Source organism: Bacillus rossius, chromosome 13 (assembly GCF_032445375.1).
Source record: "Bacillus rossius redtenbacheri isolate Brsri chromosome 13, Brsri_v3, whole genome shotgun sequence".
Classification (NCBI taxonomy): Eukaryota; Metazoa; Arthropoda; class Insecta; order Phasmatodea; family Bacillidae; genus Bacillus; species Bacillus rossius.
In genome coordinates, this window is record NC_086340.1 from 38,219,866 (window position 1) to 38,230,329 (window position 10,464).

Consider the following 10,464-nt stretch of genomic DNA (forward strand, 5'->3'; position numbering starts at 1 on the left):
GCAGTTTCCAAGGTGTTTTTAATTAATTGAAAATAATATATTTTTTGGGCACGAGGGGCGTTACAATTTTATTACGTCATTTCCATCGTTTTGATCTCAAGCCACCATCACTGTCTTCGCTCTTGACCGCTTTAGGTGCTTCAGCACAGTACTCAATTATGTCAGCATCACAAGCTTGATCAGGAAATTAATTTTATTACGTCGTTTCCATCGTTTTGGTCTTAAGCCACCATCATAGTTTTCGCTCTTGCATGATTTAGGTGCTTCAGCACAGTACTCATTCATGTCAGCCTTAGATTTGTCAGCACAGTCATCGATCATGTCAGCCTCAGATGTGTCACCACAATTTTCAATAATGTCAGCTTCAGATGTTTCATCACAGTCTACGGTCTTGTCAGCTGTGGTTCTCCATATTTCACATTTTCATGGAGACGAGTAAATATTGATGTAAATATATTTTCATTTCTAATGAGGTTTCTACTTTCTTCGTTTTTTTTATTTTTTTTTAAAATTATTGTCTTGATATATATCAGTGTTTTTAGCATTAGCTTTTATACATTCTTCATAATCATTATTGTCGTTTAATATTCTGCCTTTGTTCCTCTTCCACGATGTTGAAACACAGTCTTCGTTATCTTTATTCATCTTAGTTATACAGTTCTTGCAATGTATATCCAAGTAATATCTTCAACCAAAGGATTTATGACACTGACTGCAATTATATGGTTTTTGACAAGGACCCAAATTAAACTCCTTCTCTCATGTCGTTTAGCATTCTTTCTCAAGGTAAACACCTTGCTGCAGTATCTACAGCGATGTAGTTTTGATACAGCTACAGGCAACGAACCAGGATACATGTTAGATTCTGCGACTAATGGCAGATGCAAACTAAGAGTTTTAAATTAAAACCATTACTTAAATAGAATTTTTTAAATATTTCGTCAGCGAGAGTTAAATTATCTCATGCAAAAGTACTGGTTGTAAGTAGTTATTCTTTTCAACAACAGATTATGCCACATGTTGCTGCAGGTAAATAATATTTATTTCTTTTATGCGGGATGCGGATGTTCACTAACGATCGCAAAAGAATGACGCCCCCGTAAGCCCCAAGGGAGAGTCGCAAACCGCGAACAAGTGCCGGGAATTACCTGGTATAGTGTATCGCCATCCGACATATCAGAAAAATAGGTTACGGCACACAGTTCACCAAACCTCTCGGCAATCAACACGGGTATAAAAAAAACAGGGCTTAAATTAAACAGCGAAAGAAAGGAATTTGCTTGAGAAAGCACAACTTTTGCGGCAAGTACGACAAAACATTATTTATTAATCTGAACCTCTGAAATCAAACTATTACAAGCATTAAAAGAATATAAGCATTCGCTGGTACATATTAACTAAATCGGGCCCGATGCTATATACTATATATATATATATTCATACCCAGCACATGATAAGGAAATATAAAAATCCCCTAAACTTAACATCAGTTACAATAGACACCTTATAGTGATTTAAAATCTCTGATAAACCAAGTTCGAGCTAGTTAACACCTTCCTTGTTACGCGACGTGCTCAATTGTTCGGGGGATGGGTACCCTTAAAACGTTCAACGCGAGTCTCTACCATTTGAATTTCATCATAAGTTTCAATTATTTACTTCACGTGTCCATATCATAAAGTTGTTAAATGTGGCTGGGGAGAAACAGACCTCCGACGTAAAATAACACTCTCAGGCTTGACGTAATTATTTCTGCCACCAATCTCTTGCAGCATAACCCCGTTGCACAAGGGGAATCACAAGGGAAGTCACTCACGTATCGGCTCGTCGTCTCCGTTGGATTAGCGAATCCTCGCTAAACCCCACTGGTCCTCAGGCCAGTCGGTGCTGACGGCTATACTAGCCGGAAGGAGCCTCGTTCCGCCGCGATAGTACCGCGACTATCTTCTTGACGAGCTTTACAGCTACTCTTCCACACAGATACCAACGAGTTATTCTGCTGCCCAAGCCGGCCCCACACTCGCAAAAGTCATTTTTTGCGAGGCCTCTTCCGCGGACCACCTCACACACCGGCCCGTCGTCCAGAACAGCTGATCGCCTGCCTCCCCTCCCTTCCTTCAAAGAAGGGAGGGGAAAAAGTCTGCCTCCCTCGCGCGCATGCGCGCTGTGCTCGTGATTTGTTTCATTTTACCCCGATCACCACTTGTCCAACTTTGCTATGTCGCATTAATAATTAAAATAGTTTTATACAAATATATAACTTCATTATAAATATAACTAATAAACACAATTAATTAATGATATTCTCACTAACTGTTACCAGGTGCTCCCGGGCGACACTAGCGCTGAAAAACGTTACCAATATTTCAAAAATACCGCCGTACGGATAACACCAATACTCAAATAAACTATACTAAAGGAAAACTATAATATAAACTTCCTTTTAATTTCCTTGTAAAACGGTACCCCGAGAAAGGGGTACAAGAAGGATGGCTTTGCTAGACTCAAAGGAGAAGGAAGTTTGTTCATCCAGTTAGTGTTTCTCAGATTTCTCAGGGCATATTATTATTTGACTGAATAATGATTTTTTTTTAAATTCCACCTGATAAAAATATTGCAAGTGGTGATTTAGTTGCAGAAATTCACTTATTAAATTTAACCTTGAATATAATGACATGTCTCATTAAAAGTAAAACTCCTTCATGGAGAGATTGGTTTCTCATAAATAACCAGAATCCCTTTGAGAAACCACAGGAATGATCGCAAGCACACGGAAAAAACCATCACAATATTGACAAGAATAATTAGGAGCACACGGAGAACACCATCAAAATAGTGACAACGATAATCGGGAGCACACAGAGAAAACCACCACACATTTTCTTTCATAAATTACAAAAAAAAATTAATAAAATTAAACAAAAATTACAAAATATACAAAAACTGATTCTGGCTTGGACTAGAACTCTATCTTTTCTCAATAATGAGAATTTCATAAGCTAGCAGAATCAGTTTTTTTATATTTTGTAATTTTTGTTTAATTTTTTTTTGTAATTTATCAAAGAAAATGTGTGGTGGTTTTCTCCGTGTGCTCCCGATTATCCATGTCAATATTATGATGGTTTTCTCCATGTGCTCCTAATTATTCTTGTCAATATTTTGATGGTTTTTTTCCGTGTGCTTGCGATCATTCCTATGGTTTCTCCAAGTGCTTCTGGTTATTTCTGAGAAACCGATCTCTCCATGAAGGAGTTTTACTTTTAATGAGACAAGTCATTATATTCAAGGTTAAATTTAATTAGTGAATTTCTGCTACTAAATCACCACATGCAATATTTTTATCAGTTCGAATTTAAAAAAATCATTATTCAGTCAAATAATAATATGCCCTGAGAAATCTGAGAAACACTAACTGGATGAACAAACTTCCTTCTCCTTGGAGTCTAGCAAAGCCATCCTTCTTTTGCGATCGTTAGTGAACATCCGCAACCCGCATAAAAGAAATAAATATTATTTACCTGCAGCAACACGTGGCATCATCTGTTGTTGAAAAGCATAACTATTTACAACCAGTACTTTTGCATGAGATAATTTAACTCTAGATGACGAAATATTTTAAAAATTCTATTTAAGTAATGGTTTTAATTTAAAACTCTTAGTTTGCATCTGCCATTAGTCGCAGAATCTAACATGTACCCTGATTCGTTGCCTGTAGCTGTATCAAAACGACATCACTGTAGATACTGCAGCAAGATGTTTACCTTGAGAAAGAATGCTAAACGACATGAGAGAAGGAGTTTAATTTGGGTCCTTGTCAAAAACCATATAATTACAGTCAGTGTCATAAATCCTTTGGTTGAAGATATTACTTGGATAGACATTGCAAGAACTGTATAACTAAGATGAATAAAGATAACGAAGACTGTGCTCCAACCAGGGGCGGCTCCAGGAAGGCTTTTCGGTGGGGGCTATCGTAGCAATACAAATGAAGTTGTAAAAAATTATTTTTAACATACCACCAGTTGGCCATTAAATATTTACAAATTTATAGTCTCAAATATTGAACTTAACATACTTTTATACACATTTTCAAACAAGTAAATGTAACACAGGGCACATGAATGTAAATGTTGGTGATATGACATACTCTAAAATAAAGAATATAAAAAGGACACAAACAAATAAATATTTACAAATATCTACCTATGTGATAACATTGAAACAACAAGGAAACTGAATAAGTAATTCATTTACATTAGACGACAAAATCTAATCTTCTTTTACCTTTCTTGGCAAATCTTTCAATAATATTATCAATATTTATCGAAATGTCTCTGTGTATATGAAGAAGGCATAGTCCATTAAGTCTTTCTTCTAGAATTCTTGATCTCAGCCATGTTTTTGACCTTCGAAGTGTTGAGAACGACCTTTCTGCAGTAGCTACACTAATTGGTAATGTCACTAAAATTTTTAGTAGCTTAAATATTGTAGGAAACATTTCCTCTTCACACTTCAAAATAGCTTCCATTGCAGTTTTCGGTACTTCTACTTCGTCTGATGCCTTAAGCTCACGAAACCACTTGGCCTCCCATACACAGACTTCACCTTCAAGCTTCGCAAACAAAACACTTTCTTGATTATCCTGAATAAAAGAAAAACGAGAAGCAATAGCTTTTAGTCGCTCTCTGAAATCAACATCTTTACTTCTATTGAGAAGAATATGTGGTACCAGCAAACGAATGTCAAATGATTTCAAACAGTCTTCTGAAAAACGGGACTTCATATCGATGAGTATAAAATCCAACATGGAATTATAAATGGCTCTGTAGTAACATTCTGCATCATCAGTATCATAGTTCTCTCTATGTATCTGTTTTGCAGTTGTCCGAGGTTTTCTTATTTCTACATCGAGTTTTGAAGCCAAGGTTTTTGCTTCAGAAAACACTACATGAAAAGTATTGTCACTGTTTTCTCTCCTAGTCTTGAGAACAGATAAAGTATCCCTAACAGCATTTGAAGCTTCGTGCATATCAAGTGATTCTGCTTGAAGGAGGGTACTCAATGGAAGTGTAATCTTCAAAACATCCAGGAGAGAGAGCATTGCTAGGATAAATTCACTGGTTAGTAAGGAATTAAGTAGAGTTAATGCTTTTGAGGCCGATTTCGAGTCTTGCCATGATGTTATAGCAGAGAGTGCCTTCACAATACTAGGTAAATGCTCGCGAAACTGGAGTAACGAAGTGTGTCTTTCAACCCACCTGGTCTCACATAAGCTGGCAATATTTGAGGACGAAAATTTCCTTAAAACCTTGTGTCTTTTGGCAGATTGGTTGAAGAAAGAAATGCATGTTTTTATTATGGAAACAGTATTGCGAATTGATGACACTTTGGATGATTGGGAAATTGAGTTGTTTAGACAATGGTTTTGACACGAACATCTGGTGGCATTTTTCGTAACTCCCATTATTTCTGTAACTGCACCTGAACTTTCAGAAACCATTACACTGCAACTGTCTGTAGAAATACCAACACAAAGAAGTGGATCTAGATCGCTATCTGATAGCATCTGTACGACAAGTTTTCCTATAGATTTGCCTGTTAGACGTGGTTCAAGTATAACCTCACTTTCACAATCAGAACCAATTTCTTTGTTTTCTCCTATGTGTTGACAATTTCCATCTATTGCTTTATAGGCACCAATAAACATTATAAAGTCTTCAATGATAGTCATTTCATAAAAATACCTGACACTAAGACTTAGTTGCTCAATGTGTGCTACATCTGTAGTTTCATCAAATATAATTGCATAGAACCCAGCTTTTTTTATTCTGCCTAAAATAATTGATTGAATTTCATCACCACAACATTCTATCAGCTCATTCTGAGTATTTTTCCCAATGTAAGTTGCTCTAGATGATGCACAAGAGAGATGGTTCTCCAACTCTTTGTCACCTGATGCTACTTTGAATCTTAATAATTCCCTGAAATTACCCTCATTGTTTGCTGGTGTACAATCATCCAGTAGGACACCATCATCTCTGTGCCCTCGTAGGGGTATATTCTGGCGACCACAAAAGATTATGGTTTCAATAATAGGTCGCAATCTAGCTCGATTTTCATTTACTTGTTGAAGACGTTGAGAATTAATCAGGTTAATGACTTCAAACTCAGGATTATGGTAGGATTGTAGGAATCGTTTACCCGCAATGACATTCTGGTTATGATATTCAGTTTTATCATGAACTTCCAAATCACCATCTTTTCCAGTCAGCTTTGAAAATTTGGTAAGTGGCTCCGTCACCAACTTCCCTAGTTTCATACCGTTATTGTGACCAGCAGCATGGGCAGAGAAGAGAGAACAGTACACACAAAATAGCCCTTTCTTTGCATGTGAGAAAACCACCCAATGAAACATATCAATATGTTTTTTGGACAAATACCTCTTATATTCTCTACATTTCTCTTTTTTAACAGAAAAAGGAAATGAGTAGTCGCAAGGTGGAGTCCAATGATTTTCCAGCAACTGGCATTTTGTGTAGTCACTTATAAGGGTTCCTACCCCTATGTGTAGCCCTACATCATTTTGGTGGGAAGGATGATTAACTGAATTATAATTTACTGAACCTGATTCACTCGCACCTACATTGCAGTCAACAGCTTCAGCACAATCCACTGAAGACCCATTGAATCGTGCAATGGCTCCTTGTTGCTCTTGAGCATCCATGGCATCTCTTTGCTCACTTCCTGAATTAGCTGCTGCTTGTGTTGATAATTCTTGTGGTTGTTGACTCGTTGAAGATGAGGCTCTTGAAAAATATGACTCAATATTTTTGGTAAAGCCCAATGAGCCAAGCTTAGGCCTTTTTGGTACTTTTGCCTGTGAAAAAAATGTATAAATTAATTTAAATATTTTATGCTTTCAAAAGAAAGTTAAAACATGTTAAATACAGAACATTTGCTAATTATTGCGGGACAGAAATTTAATGGGTAGCAGGGAATGGAAATACAAGTAAATTTTCAAAGAAGAATAAAAAAGGAAATGCAACTTTACAATTTTTTAAGCGCGAATAGTAGAATGCAAACTTGATTTTCATACGAATATGGGCACTACATCTACATCATTGGCTGAGAGGGAGCGCAGACGCAGCGCAGTGACGTCACACGCTCTGCGGGAAGCACACGACAAGCGGAGTGCAGACGTTTAGAGTTAGTTAGACATGTGTACTAGCAATCAGCGGTCACTCTTCGTGGTGTGGACAGTCGCTAATGAAGCCGTATTCCTATTTGGAATACTTCTTTTGTGAAAACGCTCTTTGTAAATGCGCTGCAATATTTTTTTTTCGCCTCTACATACCTCTAGCCCATTAGCATTATCAGCCACCTCTGTGAATGAAAGTTCGCCATGTTATTACTGTTACCCGAATATGTAAGCGCAACACCGTATTCACTAACAGTCAAAACTGCGCTCTTCGCCCAAAGCCGAATGTTTAAACCTACTACGTTACTTAACAAAAACTGCTTGTTTTGGCATACCCTAACGTACATTAAATTTGTGCCCTGCATAAACCGAACACGCTATATAAGTTTTCAAAAAATATATAAATTTTCTAAAATTGAGGTTTTATGGCAGTTGTGAACTCGAAATAGATACACCAATTTTTGTAGTTTCTTAATTAATATATTACTCTTATTTTTCTCTAAGGGGAGCTTTGAGGGGTGACAATCTGGCTATTTTCACGTGTTTTATCGTCCAAGGGGTCCTATTGTTACTACTCTAAGAGCGGCGCTAAGTTTTACGTTTGTGCCTTGTGCCCGACCATGCATAACATAATGCCTTTGACGATTCGATTTATTCTGTAAGTTGATGTTCGTGCTGTGCGTTAAAATGTTCTCGAGCAGACAGTCTTCGCGCCACAGTCGCAACTCGGCAGTTGGCCGGACTGTCACTAAAAGTATTTATAAACAAACGATGTAATCAGTTATTTTGGTTTATTAAGGGGTATCCACCTACTTCATTTTTGTGGTTTAATTTACGATCTGTCATTAAATATTTGCTACCTTTTATAAGTAAATTATATAATTAATTCTTAAGAAAAGAAATAACAATAGTGTTTTCCTAAAAGTGATGATGGATATAAGTATGACCAATTTTTAAGAGCAATAAATAACAAATGTCTGAGTCGGAAAATATAATTTTCAAATATATAAAAATGCAATTGCTCAGAGAGGGAAGGGGCTAATTAATGTCACGATCCTTCCAGTTTCAAGAGGAATAAAACAATTCATTTATAATAAAATTTGAAAGACGACTTTCATGGTCGATACAGTTTGGACGTTATTATTTTCTTATCACTATTTATAGTTCTAAAGACCTGGTAATCATTGGTCATTTAGGTTTGGCTTTGAAAAAAATTACGATAAATTACAGCTACTAAAACTAGGACTTATTTACATTAAGTAGACCACAGTTATTAATGCTTGAGAAATTAAAATGGCAAAAAACACAATCTCTTTCCTGATCTTCTCGTATGTGCCGGCTTTATAACCACACACAATAAAAGTAGTCTAAATTGTTACTTTCATCTAATATTTTATTGATTATATATTTCACTAAAGAAAAGCTTTACAATTCAAGTAATTTGGTAGCTACTAATAAATAGAATTTTTCCTTTTCCAAAATTTATCAAGTCAGATATTAAAGCAACATTTTCACACCACGGTGGGAAAACTTATCTTAAATTAGGAAAATATTTGTGAGTCCCTCAGCATACATACAAATGACACAAATGTCAGGAAACTGTGAATCGTCTTACATTTGATTATTTGAGTTTTTAATTTTTTTTACCAAATATTTAAAATCCATATCATGCCATTAAATTATTTTCTCGAAATTATCTTTGTCGTCTTGCTTGTTTTGGTTGTACATTTTCGTCAGACTTGCATGTAAAAAGAAGGAAAAAAGGCAGCTTCTGAGCTTATCTCAAACAATTCTCAGTCTTTATAGAATATATTTAGCAAAATTTGAATTTAATATGTGGGGGGAAAAAAGCAAAAAAATCATTCAGTGTTTCAAAAACTCTTTTTTAAACCTATATTTTTATTTATTATTTATGACCTTGTTTTGCGCTTTATATTCACCTCATAATAATTGCAAATATAAATTTTGTTTTCAACGGTATTACAAACTGGAAAAAGAGTTTCCGTTTGAAACAGTGAATTCTACGAAAATATAACAGCAAACTTTAATAGATAACACGATTTTAGGTAGATTTCGAAGACAGACTACCTCTTGTAGCCGTTACCATGGTGCGAATAATAATAATAAAATAATTTTAATTCGCTTACAATAAAATACACTAACCACCTCATGTTGACTTTGGATTATAATACTTAAAACTGTATAGCGTTACTTCGCAGTAAAGGACAAAGTTGTCTTATGAGAGTCAATTTAAAAGTACTTGTCAAATTGTCAAAACACGAAGCAAGAATGAGGTGTGAAGCGATGAGAATGAAGAGACTTACGTCGCACAGCTATGCAGAGAGTCTTCACGACTTGGCTGCCAAAATTTTACTCATAAATTGACACATTTCGGGGGTTGGAATCGATCCCATGACCATCACCACATAAGTGTGAACTTTAACGATTACGGCAACCAAGTACGATTTGATGGAGAAGTGATAAAATAGGAGTAACTCGAGAAAACTCGTTGGCTTACGGCAATGTGAACCTTTCAAACTTGAGAAAATACGTGTTTAACCTTGTGGCAACCAAATTTAAATATTTAGGGTAAGAGGCATGTCATTTGATCACACTCAAAATCCTTGAACTCTTAACACTGAAGCCAAATGCTGTTGCTGGCAATATTTGATTTTTAACATTTACAAGATGCCACCAAACATAGTCCTGAAATTTAACACAGCAATGTTTTATAGCAGATATATAAATAAGTACTCACCATTTCGTAGAAAATATCAAATGATTAAGTGAGAGAAATTCATTGTTGTTAGTTCTTGATCGACCACAAGCACACCAGTTCTGTAAAAAAACTAGATAGTTTGTCACGGTCCGCAGCACAGCAAGGCACAGCTTGGACAATACTGAGTACTGAGAAGTTCTGGCAACAACTGAACAAAGTGTGCCACTGTAGCGAGTGCCCCTACTTCCCCTTCACGAAGGTTTGGCCCTTCCCGTGCGGGTGCAATAAAACTGTCAGCTTCAGGCCATTTATGGACACCCCCCCCCCCCCATTGTAGTAAATGCCTTCCCACTCCAGACCAAAATTCCACTGCATTTTCAGCTTTCTGTCACATTTCAGGGGCTCTTTGTGCCCTCTGCGACCGCGTGGGTTGAGACTTCCTGCTACCTGCTACCTACTAGGCTTGCTAGCCTACACGCTGACAGTGAAGTGGTACCCTATATTTACTAGGGTAATTCAAATTTCCAAGACCAACTACTAGATTGGT

At 36.4% G+C, this 10,464-nt stretch overlaps 1 protein-coding gene across 1 annotated transcript; it reads right to left on the minus strand.

Moving 5' to 3' along the window:
- Window positions 1–2,959: 2,959 nt before the first annotated feature.
- Window positions 2,960–10,207, minus strand: LOC134538457 (52 kDa repressor of the inhibitor of the protein kinase-like). Its single transcript, XM_063379784.1, has 2 exons — window positions 9,957–10,207; window positions 2,960–6,877 (listed from the first exon to the last, which is right to left on the minus strand). The coding sequence occupies exons 1-2, from the start codon at window positions 9,957–9,959 to the stop codon at window positions 4,256–4,258; spliced, it is 2,625 nt and encodes an 874-aa protein (XP_063235854.1). The 5' UTR covers window positions 9,960–10,207; the 3' UTR covers window positions 2,960–4,255.
- Between the last annotated feature and the right edge of the window lie 257 nt (window positions 10,208–10,464).